The 17,701-nt window shown below is 35.7% G+C and overlaps 1 protein-coding gene across 1 annotated transcript; it reads right to left on the bottom strand.

The window, feature by feature from the left end:
- Window positions 1-1,526: 1,526 nt before the first annotated feature.
- Window positions 1,527-9,927, bottom strand: LOC125225227. The gene is made up of 10 exons (XM_048128836.1): window positions 9,779-9,927; window positions 9,002-9,051; window positions 8,332-8,487; window positions 6,182-6,364; window positions 5,537-5,769; window positions 5,144-5,382; window positions 3,354-3,403; window positions 2,802-2,954; window positions 2,070-2,258; window positions 1,527-1,820 (listed from the first exon to the last, which is right to left on the bottom strand). The coding sequence occupies exons 1-10, from the start codon at window positions 9,858-9,860 to the stop codon at window positions 1,599-1,601; spliced, it is 1,557 nt and encodes a 518-aa protein (XP_047984793.1). The 5' UTR covers window positions 9,861-9,927; the 3' UTR covers window positions 1,527-1,598.
- Window positions 9,928-17,701: the final 7,774 nt, after the last annotated feature.

The following is a 17,701-nucleotide window of genomic DNA, read 5'->3' as shown; positions in this document are numbered from 1 at the left end:
ATATTTTATGCAGTGCACGAAATAAAGCGCCACATAATTAGAAGAAAAATATGGACAGTAGTTATGTTTAATAGTTATTTGTTATACAAGGGGGCAAAGTTATATTTTAACGCCGAGTGTGGAATTGGAAAACGAGCAAGTGAAAGGATTCTATAGTTGAACCACGAGCGAAGCGAGTGGTTCGAGAATAGAAACCTGAACTTGCGAGTTTTTTAACACACGAGAAGTAAAATACATTTGCACCCGAGTGTAAGACAAAACTTTTCCCCTCACTATAGCGAGGAAACTACAACGCAAAAAATGCGTTTATCACTGTTTCCAGTAGTTCCACAGGTGGTAAATCATCTTTATTACTAGATTCACCTACTTTTATCAATTTTAAAACAGTTAATTTGACTTTATTCAAGGTCAAATTACTTTACCCACTAGTGGATAAAATGCGTTTTTACCCGCTGGTATTAAAGGACAAAACAAGTGTTTCCGAGCTAGTGAGGGGAAAACATAATTTCTATTTAATAAGTCAAAGAGAAAGATATAAAGTAAATGAATTGACCGTGACGTCACTCCTCAGTATTTCATAGTAATTCTATAATAGCAAATCGTTTTGACAGTTCTTAAAAAGTAGCTGATTTTACTAGTAGGAAACTAGCCTATTTCGTTCCGATTCATTAAGTTTAGAAGGAGGAAACAGAGTCGAGAGCAGAACCTCGATTTTAAAGATTTTTTTCGCAATATCTTTTGACTGAGTTGTTCTTAATGGACTATTTTTTTTCGATTTCTAGTTACTAACACTAGTATATTTAACTAAAATTCCCAAATCGAAAGGAGGGCCTTTCCATTTTAGCATTTTTGCTCCTGTACCTAAGTATCGTCTTCAAGATCGTCGAGTCATCGCTGGTGAGGTTCACTTTAGGGTATGTTAGCTTTTATAATATTTATATTTCAATTGCCAATTTGCATCTAATGGTATCATGATATTTTCAATAATGTCCATATCCATGGAGGAAATAAAAAGTTTATATGTAAACGCGAATTTGGGGACCTTCGATGTTCATCATAAAACTTACATTGTGGTGCACTAAATCAACTAAATGTGTTTATTATTGTAACCTACTGCATATGGTACCTCTGACATACATCGGCACTGTTAACAGATATATGTAGGTTTAAATAATACACTGTTTATTTTTTATATTATAATATATTTAAACAATATTACAAACCACTGTAAAACACTTTCATTAAATACTATATTTTTGAATTTCGAAATAGTAGGTACATTACGATACAAGTGTAAAAAAATGGAAGTTGTAAAAGAGTGGCGAAAAATTTAAACACGACCAAAGGGAGTGTTTTAAATCGACACGAGTTTCGAATTTCCTTTTCGCACGTGTATCGTACGACGTTTTTCAGTACAGATGGCCCTCCGAAGTTTCGACCTGACATATAATGAACCACTTCTCGCAATAGTGCGTAAAAAAAACACCATCTGCACTGAAAAATATGATTTTAATAAAATAAATACATACATCCGTAAATTATTTATTATTCAATTATTGACATATTTAATTATCCTTTATTCAATCTCTTCCACACAATTATTTACACTCTGGGGGAGGATGGGCCAAAGCGGCACAGATAGTGGTGAACCACAGGTCGCTACTCACAAATTTGCCGTTTATTAGCGACCATGGCACGCCTCTCTTGTCCGGGGCTTCATAATCGGTTTCTTCCCCGTATTGTTCTAGCAGTTTTTCGCCTTTTTCACCTTTAGCACATTCGATGATCTTGGTTGCATCGATTCCCATTTGTTTACCGCACTGGAATTAGATAAGCAATCGTTTACAACGAGAAGACTGTTATTCACAGTGAGGGCACAAACAGTGCTGCCCTCACATTGTAGGTTATTCTATGTTTAATCTTATGGAGTCAAATTAGTTCTAACGACCGCTAGCATTAATGTTTGACATATCCACGAGCCTACGTGTAATCTGTATAAGTATGCGACAATCTACGCCACTCATTTTACGCAGATGTTTTAAATAAATTAAGGAAGTAATTTCGCTTACTTCAGTAGCGCCTTTATCATTTGAGCCACCACTGCCGTCCTCCTGTCCAGACATCATGCAAGCGATGTACTTTACGTACTGAGTAGTATCCTTGAGTACGTCGATGGCGCATGCGTGCAACTTGTTACCGTAACATTCTTTCGGGCCGTGCTGGCATTCGATTACGGTCTTTCCATTTTTTTCTGTCTTCTGTAAAATATAAGGAATCATGGGGATAGACTAACCCTGGAACGCCGTTGTTAAACATTTTCTACTGAATAATAATCTATTTGTATTTGTTTGGAAGTGGTTAAACCTTTGACATATTGATATAGACAGTTATACTCAAAAATTAAAATTTTGAAAAAACCCCCGATCGCGACATAGTAGACCTATTTTCATTAAACATGGCTAAGAATACTCCCGACTAACTCAGCTTTCAGACAAAAAAAACTAAATCTAAATCGTTTCATCCGTTCGGGAGCTACAATGCCACAGACAGACACACACAGACAGACAAACAGACAGACAGACAGACAGACAGACAGACAGACAGACAGACAGATAGACCGACAGACAGACAGACAGACAGACAGATAGACAGACGGACAGACAGACAGACACGTGAAACTTATAACACCCCGTCGTTTTTGCGTCAGGGGTTAATAAAAAGACGCATTGTCATAAGGATCCATCGTTGAGTCATGTATCATTGTGGACATAATACGGAGGTGAGTTGAGTGCGTGACTTACGTTAGAGTTTCCATAAGGATATGTTTTAAGATTTATGTATGCTCCAAGTTTATCTATTATCTCTGGTAAAATTTCTGTGTACTCGTCTATGCAATATGGACACATAGCCTCGTAGTATATTCTGAGATCAACCTTGTCTCCTTTATTGGCAATCTGAAATTGTGGAATATGGATTAATAAAAACTGGTTAAGATATATTCTGGTTGTTGTAAGACTTTACAAGCCTGAGTACCTATTGTATTATTTGTATGAATATCTTTCCTACCACGGAACCTTTTAACTCTTTATTGAAATGTATATTTTATTGTAATATTAATATTAAATGTTATCAATTAACTAACTAACATTTATTTGTAAGGATATATGTGAGAACAACTTATTCCGGATCTCATAAGCCTAGGCCTGTATACTATAGCCTATCTACTTAATTATATTAGGTACATCGCGGTCATTTGACAGGTTTGGATGCGGATATAGAAAATGGAGTTCAGTATCATTAGACTGACAAGAAATAATATCGACTATATTACAGAAATAACATAATTGACTTACTTCATAGTTGCGGGGTTTGTACCATTCAAGAACTTTTGACAAATCCACACCTAAAGGAAAATTTTAGGCTCAATATTTAAGTATTATTTATAAAAACAGAGATACATAATTATAACATTGTACTTATGTACTTAGAAACAAGTAATAAGACCGCTATGATCGCCTGTTGCTTGCTTCTATTTATAATCATTTGTTTTGTCTCCACTGTATCTTTTGCGGAGGTGTGCCAATAAAGAGTATTCTATCTATCTATCTATATAAGTAAAAAGTAAAGTTCTTTTAGCTTTCTGTTTTGGCACCGAGAATTAAGTTGGAAAAGGGCCAATCAAGGCAAGCAGCTGAAGCGCAATGTCATAGTCAAAGATTTAAGCACCTAATGTGTAGCTGAAGACAGGATAACCTCCTAAGGCCCAAGGATATATGTATATATTGAAGTACTTACCGGAGCTGCACGTTAAACTAATAGAAAATAAAATAAATAAACACTTAAAATTCATAATGAATGTCAATCAAGACAGTGTGACTGCTGAGTCTGCCGAATGATAATTAATTTAAATTAGCACTTACATATATATAGGTGTATTTGGTTTTAAGTACTAGATAACTCAACGCGTTACTGATATTTGCGTACCTACATTGTGACTAATGAGTCTAATGACTAACTACGATATTTGTTACTTTTTACCCACCTTTTCATTAATTATTATTTACAGGTTATTACATTTTTATATATTTTCGTATGCATAAAATAACACTAATATTTTCTTTTGGTATTTTTGTGGATTGTGTACGATACTGCGGAATAAGATACATGAATTAAATTAACATGAAAAATTAAGTATAGGTATATTAACGAAATGACAAAAGAAAAGACCACACGTGGAAAATACACGTGTAAGTATGAGTAGAATTAGAAATATTTTAAAATGAAAATTGCGTTATTAACGTTGACGCAAGTTACTTTGTATAAGTGTATGCACTGTGTGCGTAGCCGAATGCACAAACACTCACGAAACGCACACGAGAATATCTCTTACGTAGCTATCTATCTCTATCGCTCTTGCGTATTGGACAGAGCCAGACTACATTTCTGCGCCGATTTCGCTTCGCTGAAATACCAATTGGCTACAGGGCCAAGTATTTTAATTACGCAATAGGCTGAAAAAAATTCTTTGCAAGTTTAAACAAATACAAGAAATGTCTGTCTGAAAATGAGACATTTCTCACGCATCTTCCACTTAGAAAGGAATAGGAAAATCACATAACAATCACTATATTTCCATCATAACAAGATTCTCCTTCCGAAATTACCCGAGCATTTCAGTGATTTTTAATTATACCAATGCACCCTATATATGTATAATTTAAACTAGGAATTAGGTCATTTAGGTGTTACTTAATGTACCTTATTAACTAGATGACTGGTTCATTCAACATTTAAGATGTAATATATAACATTAACAATGAAAGTTTAGTCTCTGCCCTCTATTTCATTGAAATTGTAAAGAAGGTTTGCAATAAATGTTCAGAAAAAGAGTAAGTATTAAATACTAAACTAGTACTGCACCTTGTCCTTTATAAGGTTTGTCATTTTTGAGATCAATGCTGGGGGTAGGTTATACTTAAAATAAACGAAACAGTAATTTAATAGTTATATATTATTTACATTTGGCCAAAACACAGAGTTCGCGAATGCTTTCTCGAACACAATTTATATCCAAACTTGTATCACAGTATAAAAGTAGTATATGCGTTTTTAGGTTGAGTGACAGATTCCTTCATGGCATTACGTAGCGACGTGATGGTCGTGACGGAGACCGAAACGGCTCGATCCAGCATGTAGCGAGCATAGGTGCGCGCGCGCACGCGCTCAGTCTTGGATTCAGCAGTGTGCAAGCCGTAGCCGAGATGGTGTATCGTGACGTAATCCGTAGTGGTCCCGTCGAGCATCAGCACCACATAGGGAATGTATGTATCGAGGTCGTAGCGCAGGCGTTTCGTCCCCGTAGTCTTGTATAGTATAGCACTACTACATCTTAAACGCTAGTCTTGGGTTGAGCAAGGTGCAAGCGAAGTAGCCGAGATGATTATTCGTGACTGCGTCTGCGACGGCCCTGTCATGCACGTAGCGTTGTCCTAGCGCAATGTCGGAAACGTAGCGATGTCGTAGTCTTGAATCACGCTATATCGCAGCATCACAAACGCTCAGTCTTGGGTTGAGCAGCGAGCAAGCGAAGTAGCCAAGATGGTTTGTCGTGACGGCATCCGCAACGGCGCCATCGAGCACCACATAGGGAACGTAGCGAGGTCGTAACGCATGCGTCTCGTCGCCGTAGCCCTTTAGGAGAAATGAGGCTCTGCCTGTGTTCATAGTCTCCCATATTGCGTTTGCGGAAATGTTGTATTGGTAGCCACACTGGAAATAAAACATTTGTTTTGGTCAGCCATTTTAATCACGTCAAATGAATGTTAACCTACGTAGTAAAGACGTCCAAGTTCTCATCAGTATCCCAGAGCATGCAATCTTTTACTTTTGCAATAATCGTGCTATTATTAAAATCTATCGAAATATGTATTGTAAATACTTCAGACAAAATAGTCATTTGTCATTTGTGGAGATGACATGTATTGTTGACATGCAGGAGCATGACAAAACTGACAAAAGTTAGTTTTTATGACGGTGGCGCTGAACACTGCGGTTTTGTTGTTGTTCTGCGCTACGTCTAATAATTTATTGTCTATGGCACAGGTTTGCAGCATATCATATCGGCATGTTGGCATTCAAACGCGTACCACCCATTTTATAGGATACCTAGAACAGCAATTACCCAATTGACGAGATAGTTGAGCGTGTTATAGTCGTTGGTCCGCTCCATGATGCAGGCGTTAAACAGCGCGGCTCTCGTGTTGTTCCTAGCCACGTCTATTGCGGAGGCGTGCAGCATGTTCCCGTAGCACTCTATATCGCCGTGCTGGCATTCGAACGTGTAGCGACCGTTTTCGTAATCAGTCTGGAAAAAAAAAATGCTTGTTAACACTTGTGCCTGTGTTCAAAGGTCCGTTTAAATCGTCCTCTTGAGTACTGCGCGTTGCACATGGAACTAGGTAGTTCCGCGAACGCGAGTAAGCCATTATTTTGCAAATGGTGCACTAGCGGCACAACCACAGAAGCTGGATGCACCAAAAGACTTATACGGATAATTTGTTTTTTTTTTGCTTTAGAAATATGGATGGTAACTTTGCTTTGACCGCGACCACTTTTTAGCTGCCTTGCTCGTATCTAGACAAAAAGCGCTTTGAGGTGTTTTTACGCAAGTCATTTGTCAAAAACGCACTGGTTTTTGCTAAAGGTTGATAAGATAATTCAGTTAAAAGTTTGTTCATATTAAAAAAATATGAAAATTTAATAAAAAATAGCACGGGACTCCACGCGTCTCGGCGCGAAAGAATTGAATTGAAACTTCGTAATGTGTTGTTTTTAGGGTTCCGTAGTCAACTAGGAACCCTTATAGTTTCGCCATGTCTGTCTGTCCGTCCGTCCGTCCGTCCGTCCGTCCGTCCGTCCGTCCGTCCGTCCGTCCGTCCGCGGATAATCTCAGCAACCGTTAGCACTAGAAAGCTGAAATTTGGTACCAATATGTATATCAATTACGCTGACAAAGTGCAATAATAAAAAATGGAAAAAAATGTTTTATTAGGGAACCCCCCATACATGTAAAGTGGGGGCTGATATTTTTTTTTATTCGAACCCCAACGTGTGATATATTGTTGGATAGGTATTTAAAAATGAATAAGGGTTTACTAAGATCGTTTTTTCATAATATTCATATATTCGGAAATAATCGCTCTTAAAGAAAAAAAAAGTGCGTCCCCCCCCTCTAACTTTTGAACCACATGTTTAAAAAATATGAAAAAAATCACAAAAGTAGAACTTTATAAAGACTTTCTAGGAAAATTGTTTTGAACTTGATAGGTTCAGTAGTTTTTGAGAAAAATACGGAAAACTACGGAACCCTACACTGAGCGTGGCCCGACACGCTCTTGGCCGGTTTTTAAAATTCGAGTTGGCAACACTAATTGTTAAACGTTGAACGCTGTCAGTTGAAAGTCGCATTAGAAATTTTACTTCAATAAAATATTGGATAGTTCTCCCTTCTGTACATGTTTTAAGTGTCTTCCGCAAGCTTTTGTATTTAAAAAGATAGGTTTAATATAATAGGATAAGAACGTACTCTAAGCCCTTTAATAATTATTAGCGATGAACACATCAAGCCGTACTCAGTAATTACCGTAAGTAATGTAAGTATCCACGTAAGCGCATAAGCTAATTTAACCAGGTTAGTTAGTCCTGCCGGAGTCCATTACTGGTTGAATAATTACCATCGCGTGTCCGTGCGGTATCATATAAACGTCTGGATGATTCTGACCCGTGCTAGATTCGGCCGGTCGCTCCTTGGAGCTTAATGTACTAATCCATTACATTTTTGAAAGAGCATTTGGCTTGTTAAGAGTGGAGATAGGTAAAATACTGAAAGGAACTTAAACGCTATATCAATTCTTCTAGTTTAAAAAAAAGTAACGATTGTGTAACAAGTTTGTTGCAAATAAAATATTTGACGTTAAAGATTTACAATTTTCTTTTTCTGTAAACTTTCATGGGATAATTCTTATCCTATCGCCCTCCACATTTGAGTAATTTTTGTAGTCCATCATTTGAATAATCAAATCAAACAAATTTTCTGATTCTTAACCATGTTTTGCTCAAATTGTGAGACGAAACCTTGAACACCACCACTCACTTAATTTCGCCACATTTATACGAATTATGAATTCGTCCGTCTAGGTGTCGTCCTAATCGCTCCAGTGATGGATCTAGTTTCTTCTTAAAGAATTTCATGCTTCCAGAACATTTTCATGTCCCGGGACACTGTTTCCCTAAAGTGGGATAAATACTGGAATAAATATACTAGTCACATACCCTCGCATGTCCATACGGTATCATGTGGACGTTCAGATGTCTTCCCAACCGCTCTAGTGATGGAGCCAGTTGCTCCTTAAAGAATTTCACGCTGCCGGGACATTGGCTCTCGTAATACACCTTTAAGGACACTGTGTCCTTAAAATGGGACGGAATCTGAAATAAAAAAATCAAATACCTAATGAATTGGTGTCGTGTACCTAATGAAAGTTTTGATTGCGAACGCTATCGTGATAAAAATCACGGTGTTATTTTGATTATGCGTGGTTAAGTGAAGAGAATTGAGCGGCCTCATTAGATCTTCGCAAGTACTCTTAAGCTTTTTCAAATGTAATATTTAAAGTAGGTATTAATTAATACTTCAAACAACGTGTTCTTGGACTATCCTGTAAATTAAATTTATGTATATATATATTCTATAGGTATATAGTATACGCTAAAGATTATGCAAATCCTTTAAGCCCTTAGCCCCCTCCGTGATTGATAATGATAACAAACATATACACACGATCTAGATACATATAAACCTTCAAGTACAATATTAACTTATTAATATTATCAGTAACCTATCCTATCATGATAAGGAAAGAGAGTAATGATATGCTTATGTATCTAACTGTACTTACCAAGGACTAACTTGTAAAGTTACATAGAAATATTAAATTCGTACCTGTAGAGCACGGTGGTTCCTTTGTGCAAAATATCTGGGATACCGATGATCTGAAACGTAACGGAAAAATTATTAATTCATGTTTGTATACCATAGATTTCATATATACCACAGATCAAGCAAACGCATCTACTAAAGGTGCCCAATCTCAGTCAAAACGACTCTATGTACCTAGTCAGTCCCTATTCATAGCTTTAGCGTGTACATTTTTGTTGCTGGAAGTCAGCGAAAACTTAAAAAAATGCCTTTTACGTGATATTCCATTGCAATAATACAAAAATTATTAACACATATTGAGTATGTTCCCAGAGAGATATTTTCTATCACAGGCATTAGCAATGTCAGTACAAAATTTGACACACTCGTTCCCTATACAAATAAATTAATTGATTTATTCTATCTAAATATAGTTCTGTGTAAGTATACATTATTAATAAATACATTTTTCTCGCTGCCTATAGCAATGAAAATCAGATGGATTTAATTGGAAGTTATTCCATTACTTAATTTTCTGTTATTCTCAATTTAATTGAACTGATCTATACTAATCTAATAATAATAGTAAATTAATTACGTAGGTACTTTAGTATACATATTCCATCATTTACTCGCATATGCTAATTTCTAACCTAAATGAGCGTCGGTAAATATGAATTTAATTCTCGCAAGTAGGTAATATTAATAGTGGCACATTACTTACAGGTGCCTACGTAAACCTTTAAAGAGAAACATATCAAGCGTGCTACATTTAAGTAGGTTAATACACTTTCGACTTACGTTGAGCTGCAGAAATGCTGCTTAAATTTATAATTAAAAATAACACTGTCTTTAACAGTACAGCACTTAAATTTACACACATTTTTATTAATAACTAACACTAATAAAATAATTATCAAACTATTAATACTGTTAATTGTAAACGCTGTCCTCTCGACAGCGTCTTATCAAATGACCAAAATCTACAATGAGTGCAGTATTTATAATCACCCTGATAAGACTTAATGTGATGAGAAGTTGAGAACTAATTTAAAGTTAACGGGTAAAATTTAACTACCCGGCCGGCCGGCATTTAAAACTTGGGCGTGGCTACTTTTTAAGGGGTTATACAAGACTTACAACTGAAACCGTACACAATGTTGAAATGTATTAATTACTTTTTGTTACATAAAGCTCCCAGTGGCGATCAGAAAGGACGGTAAATGTAGTCTAGTTACTTGGCAAATCAAAAATTTATCTCAATAACAAAACTACTTGTAGTCAGGTGTCAATAACTGTGTAGATGGTATCAAATGGGCCATTACTAACTTGACTAGATATATTATTAAATTAAAACGGGACTTAATCGCGTAAAACTTACGTTTTATATTTAACCCGACGTTTCGGACATGACATTACTCCGTGGTCACGGGTAGACTAGAGTAGAGAGTCTACCCGTGACCACGGACGTAATGTCATGTCCGAAACGTCGGGTTAAATATAAAACGTAAGTTTTACGCGATTAAGTCCCGTTTTAATTTAATAATATGAGTGAAGATCGTGTTAGTTTAAATCAATATATTGACTAGATATAACCCAAATCTGAACCTACTGAAATATGACATGAAATACTTATTTATCTATACAGAGTGGGGCCTGTAACAAAAGCAAAAAATTAAACTGTAGGCTATTCTCCTTATACTGATCAACATTGGATGGTGATAAGCAATAATGTGTCAACCCACAAAAACTAAAAAAATGAGATTTTAATGCCATGTTATAGCTGGATTTTTAAACTTCTATTTGCAAAAATGACCTTTTCATTTTGAAAATTTTTACTATCCCAAAAGTAAAAAAATAGGTTAACACAAATCCTATATCGTGTGTTGCCTGTTTTGCATTAATGTGTCAAGAACCTTAACTTATTATAGTAATTGGCAGAAGACATATTTAAATTACAATAATGTGTTATGAGGGTTGACTCAACGATTTTTTTACACTTGACTCATTCTTGCAAAACGCAAAAAATGACATAGTTACCCACTATGAGACTTGAATGATTATTGCAAAATGATATTTTATTCGTTGTTTTATGCTACGACCCGTGTTATAAAACATAAGTCATTATTGTTAAATTATATTCGGGTCATAAATTGTTCGTTTTTGGTGTAAGTACCATGACACTATATTGTAAAATATAACTGTTCATATTAATTTATGTTTGAATAAGTTATGACTTAGTCCATTAGTATATTTTTGCACATGAATGGTAAATTCAGTACGAAATTGAACATTTTAAGTCATGAATATACATATTCGTTATTATAATTTGCAAAAATTTTTTACAAGTACGTGTTTATATAAAAATCTAATATAAGCTACTATTTTTTTATAATTACTAATTACATTAAGACGTGTTAATGTATACATAAAAATATTGTTTGATTTTTGAATACTTACTGAATGGTAGTTTATTATTTTGTTAAAGATATTTTATGTTTTGTTCTTGTACAAGTCATGAGTTATTCATAATTTAAATGACTTAGTCTATTTCTTAGCGTAAAAAAATATTTTGTTGTATATTTTAGATAAGTAGTTTATTTTTTTTAAAGATGATTATTTGGTTTTTGTAACGATTTTTTGTTGAAAAAGCACAGATAATTTAAATATGTGTCTAGAAATGATCATTACTCTAATAGTTAATTTATAGTATTTTATTCAACAGGCGTTTAAAGGAGGTCAAGAAATATGAGTGGCGTACTTTCCACGAGTATTTTGGAGTCAGTTAAACACAATACTTTTACAACGACCATGCACTTAGTTTTTAATAGTTTTTTTAAATAATTCTCGCGAAATTCACACTGTTTCCTGTATTGCAAAGGTTTGCACTGTCAGCTCAGCTGCCCAAAGCCTTCCCGCGCACGCACGCAGTATCGTTAATGCAATGCGTTGCCATGATTACAGCACCAAACAATGCGTTTTCAGTTTTTTCGATACGCACAATCCTGTAAATGACGAATAACAGTTCGGGAGTAGAAAAATCATTAAAAGGTTTGATTAATAAATAATGTATTGATTCCTACATGACGACCGGTCTGGCGCAGTCGGTAGTGACCCTGCCTGCTACGCCGCGGTCCCGGGTTCGAATCCCGGTAAGGGCATTTATTTGTGTGATGAGCACAGATATTTGTTCCTGAGTCATGGATGTTTTCTATGTATATAAGTATTTATATATTATATATATCGTTGCCTAAGTACCCACAACACAAGCCTTCTTGAGCTTACCGTGGGTCTCAGTCAATCTGTGTAAGAATGTCCTATAATATTTATTATTATTTTATTATTTATACCTAATAACATAAGTGACCATGACTGATATGTTACTTAACACTTATAAAGTTAAAAATATGCATAGGTAGAGTATTTTACAATAACAATTTATGTGCTTTAACATGTTTATTTAAGACTCATAGATATTTTTAAACAATTAGCAAAAGTGGGTTAAGTATCATAACACAGTCTTGAAAAAGTTTGACGTCGTCGAACAATTCGCAATAAAAGAAAAGGGCATTATTTCGTCAAATTGAAGTTTGTTTTGAAATTAAGCTACAATAATCACTACTACTGAACGTATTATAGCTGAAAAACACAACAATCTATATAAAAAACAATTTTTTTTAAGAGAAACACAAAAAAATGAGAAAAAATCTTTAGACGCCATTTTCTCAAAATGGTTGGCGTGTGGGTTGACACATTATTGCTTATCACCATCCAATTTTGTTCAGCGACTTTTAAAAATAACTTGTATTTTGATTTTTATCACCCTTGAAAGTTTTTTCTAAGAGGTAATGTATTGCGAATTCTGTTAAGTGTAAAGTGTGACTGATAACGTCAATTACAACATTAATGGCGTCCATTGAAGCTAATATATATTTATTTTGTATGAAAAGTTAGAAAATTAGAGACTTCATGATTTTGTAAAGTCGCTAAACAAATGTTGGTCAGTTTAAGGAGTACAGCCTACAGTTTAATTTTTTGCTTTTGTTACAGGCCCCACCCTGTATAACTACCAACTAAATTTCCGTGACTTAATTATGTAAGTTGGTTTACGATATTTACATGCCAATCGAATCTTCGAGACTTATTTTAAACTAGAATCTGCAACAAAGTACCTATTCCTATCTACTTTGTTGTATCGCAGCTCATGTAAGTACTATTGTTCAGTACTGATATTTCCGATAGCCTTGGGTTGGAAACTCCTACAGAACGCTTACCGCCTTCGTGGAAGGAATAAAATGGGATTCGTTTTACTGGCCGCGACGAGGCGAGCGTATAAAGTGTATCGAGGATACAAGATTGCTTCCGATGTAATCTATGACTAACTAAATCTATATACTTATTCCTTTACTAGCTTTATCTCGCGGCTTCGCTTGCGTTAAATTTGAAAATTGCGGAATGCTCCAAACAAACTTCCACCCCTCATTTTAGGGAAGTGAGGGGTTAGAAAGAGACAAAAAGTAGCCTATGTCACTCTTCATCCCTTCAACTATCTCCACTTAAAATAACACGTCAATTCATACAGACACACACACTTTCCCATTTATAATATTAAATAATTAAATAATATAGTAAGTATGGATGTTGTTGAGTTTATATTAATTTTGTATACTTCCAGTAATAATATGATGTCTTGCGCGTAGAAACAGGCGACCCTTTTTGGTTAGAGCTTAGAATAATACAGCCTAGCTCTGAAGGTTAGTTCAGGCACCCGTAAAGGTCGTAAACATCGTGTAATTCATTCAGGATGTCGCCCAAGTTCGTCAAATCTAATCTTGAGTAGTTTGGCATAACGGAATATAATGTTTTGGCTAGTAAAGTAGAACAAAATCGCACAATCCAGATTCTCTGCTTAAGTCAGGTTCTGAACATGAGCCCTTTAGAAATAAGTATAATTATGTTATAAATTGAAATAGATATCATGCACGAAAGAAAAAACGACAAAGCTCACTGGTGGCAGAGCCGGGAGTCGGCTATCAATTTCAATTTATAATATATATTATCTTATACTATTAAACGAGCAATTCTTGTATATTTATTTATTTATATATACCGACGATCTCGGAAACCGCTCTAACGATTTCGCTGAAATTTGTTATGTTGGGGTTTTCGGGGATGAAAAATCGATCTAGCGTAGCCTTAGATCCCGGAAAACGCGAATTTTCGAGTTTTCATGAGTTTTTCTTTCGCGTTTGTATGCGATTCCGCTTAGCTCAGTCGTACAAGGTCGGTCTAATGTACGCAGATAGATCGTAGGTGTCAGGGTTTCGAATCCCGGCCAGAAATTAAGTTTTTGTTTTTTGTCTTTTTTTTTTGTTTTTGTATTTATAAGAGTTTTTTTTTATCTAAAGACGTGATATATTAAAATAGAACCGAGCGAAGCTCGGTCGCCAAGATATTGTGTAGTAGTATGACTACCTACTTGAAAAAGAACAAATTAAATAAATATTCAAAAAAATAATTTGATTTGTTCCCTAGTTGTATAATATATGTTGTTAATAATCAAAATAATTACATTACGTTACGTACGTGTATAAATATATGTATAGGTAATACATACATGTACATAATTCGTCAACTTTGTATAACATTTCGCAAGACTTTGAATATCTTATTCGTAACTTTGCCCACATTCACATACCTTAAAATTAGATTTTGTCAGGCGCGTGTATAAACTTTTTGGAAATTTACCTACCTAATATTTTTATTTATAAATCGACTTTACACACAACACACAACACGTTGTAAGATATACGCGAATGGGTAATTCGCACTTGTACCGTAATGTTCTATTACTTATGTTGCTATCTACTCGACAGCTTCTCGATAAGTTTCCGAATACCTACTCGTAGCTATTCTTATTTTTGCCAATTTTTACAAAGGAAGTAGGTAAATAGATAACATAAAATGTCTGCAAAGTTCATTCACACTTTTAAACTCGTAACCATGTGGCCAGTTTATAACCGAAATATTCCCGATAACCTGGGGCTTTTCGAGATAACCTATTAACAAAATAGATTTTATCGCCACGCTACTATTTAGTTAATGAATGACTGGTGAAATTTCTATTAATTACTTTCGATTTAGGTTATTTGATATAACATGATACATAATGATTAATTTATCCATGAATCACTTAGTAAAGGTAAGTGATCCTGTAATAGGTGTGGTTTTAGAATTAAAAGCAATTATAATAGATTAGACAAATGTTACCATATACATATGTACATACCTATGTATAAATACCTCCTTGCAAGGACGTATATAAGGGGGGGGGTTCAGGGGGTTCAAACCCCCCCCTTAGGCAGGGCCGGATTAAGGGTAGAGCGAGTGGAGCGGCCGCTCTAGGCGCCACATGGTAAGGGGGCGCCAAAATCGAGAATGTGGAAAAATCCATACAAAAAATTATACTTACGTTGCGTGGGCGCGCACATATCACAAAATGGCGAGAGGATTCGGAAATCAATCCACCTATTGAAAATCTAGATTTGTAATTCAGATTAAGTGGAAAGTTGCACCATGCTAGGGCGCCGTAAAGGGAGGATTCTAGCCCTTGACAAACCACATTGTGCGGCGAACGGCAAAGTTACGTTGTTATCCAAATGCAAAAATATGACTCTACCCGATAGTCCAAAGCGGAGTTCCTCATAAAGCCAAAGGCGCAAAACGTCTCAGAGAGGCGCAATTTTGTGAGTCGCAGCATATGGTGAGCGAATTTCAAAGCACTCAGATCACTTAGTGGCAAAATACCGAAATGGCCGTCCCGACGGTGACGATCGAGTCCGTAGTTAATCTCTTAAGTCTCTTAATTAACTCTTAAGCATTATTATAAAAATAATAGTGATGGCGAAATATAAGGCCTAAAAGTCGGGAACATAGACGCCCTGTGAAGTCAAAATACCCCAAAATATGTCAAAGACCGCAACTCTGCTGAGCGCAGACGATAAAAGCTTGAAAGTTCTCGGATTCCCCGCTGGCGGGTTGTCTTAATTAATCGAGTCAATAGGAAAAAAAATCGCGCTTACTATTTATAATTATATGCTCTTTTAGTTAGGACAAATTCCGAATTTGCTTTCTTGACTTGGACACTATAGTGCTCCATTTTGTTTGTTATTTTATGTATATGATATTCACGTTCAGCCACACGTAACTATACTAGGGTGCGGCTACGAAAGTTCAACCATTTGTCCCTTTCGCACTCTGTCTGATGAAATCCATAAATTTTGTATTGCGTTAATCTTCAAATTACGGCATTACTATAAAAAAAATTTCGCGCTCGCTACGCTCGCGATTTATTTTCCTACTTAGAGAAACTTCTTCAAAAGGGCGCCGAAAATTTATGCCCTGACGGTGAACTAGTGGCACCTCGTACAACTGGTCGCCAAACCCATCGCAATAATGTTCTAGGGGAAACTGCGGAGATATACTACCGGCGAAACGTATATTAATTATCCTTTCTTGGAACATTTGATATCCGAGTTAGACGCCCGATTCCAACCTCATGAATACACAGTTGGCACATTACAAAAGGTCTTGCCAACGAAGACTAATAATGTTGACAACGCCACAAAAACGGAACTACTGAAAGCTGCTAAACTTTTTCTTGGGTTAACAGAAGCAGAAGACCACAAATTCAAATCTGAATACGAACTCTGGCATAATCATTGGTCAAACCTGGAGCCTGAAAAAAAAACTAGAACTGCTATGGGGCCATTGACCAGTGTGATCCAAATTTCTTTCTTTCTTTCTTTCGATCAGAAAGTTGCTATTGATACTGGCCACTTGGCCAGTACAGCAACTGCTGAAAGAAGTTTTTCAACCTTAAAAAGGTTAAAAACATTTTTGCGTAATAGGACGGGACAAGAGCGCCTCACGGGGCTAGTTCTTATGTCTATCCATAGGGAAATAGCTGCCGTAATAGATGCTAATGATATTGTCAATCAACAAATTTTAAGAAGAAAGCGATTAAATATAGTTTTATAAGGAAGTAGTGTCTTTTAATCTGCATCATTATTAATTAAATGTTCGAGACCGCTTTTTATCCGGCTGAGTTTATGACCCGGACCCCCCCCTTAGACTTTCTATATATACGTGCTTGCCTCCTTGTCTGACATACTTAGAGTGGCTAAGAGCAAGATTAAAAAAACCATCTATTTCGTTGAAATCGTTAGAGTCAATTCCGGCGATATCCCCGAAATATATAAATACCGATACAAGAATAGCTCTTTTTTAATACGAGCAGCTTTTATTATTTTTATAAATAAATAAAAATTGTCCATGATTGGGTGTTGCTGGCGTCGACCCTCCAAAGTAATCTATGTGTGCATCTGTCTGTCATTTTTCATTTGTTTCATGGAAATATCATTTCGTAGTGGCCGCAGCCGCACCTGCCTGGGTGTTTCATTGCCAAAAAATATTGTTCCATATTCCTATTTCTGGCGTGTATTTGACAGGACTATATCGCTGTAACGTATTGCTGATAAAATGGGGCAAACACATTCAAACCAAACTTGTACATACCTAACAGTAGAATGTGAAAATACAAGAAGAAAATTCAATCAAGTTTCTCTTTGTATCCCGATTTACTACCTATAACTTACAGGAAATACGGATATTTATTTTCTATTTCAAGAGATAAGTAGGCAATTTTCAGTTTTCTGCAAAACT

This window comes from Leguminivora glycinivorella, chromosome 4 (genome assembly GCF_023078275.1).
Source record: "Leguminivora glycinivorella isolate SPB_JAAS2020 chromosome 4, LegGlyc_1.1, whole genome shotgun sequence".
NCBI classification, from domain to species: Eukaryota; Metazoa; Arthropoda; class Insecta; order Lepidoptera; family Tortricidae; genus Leguminivora; species Leguminivora glycinivorella.
The sequence above is the reverse complement of the archived record's forward strand: the minus strand, read 5'-3'. Positions and strand labels throughout refer to the sequence as shown.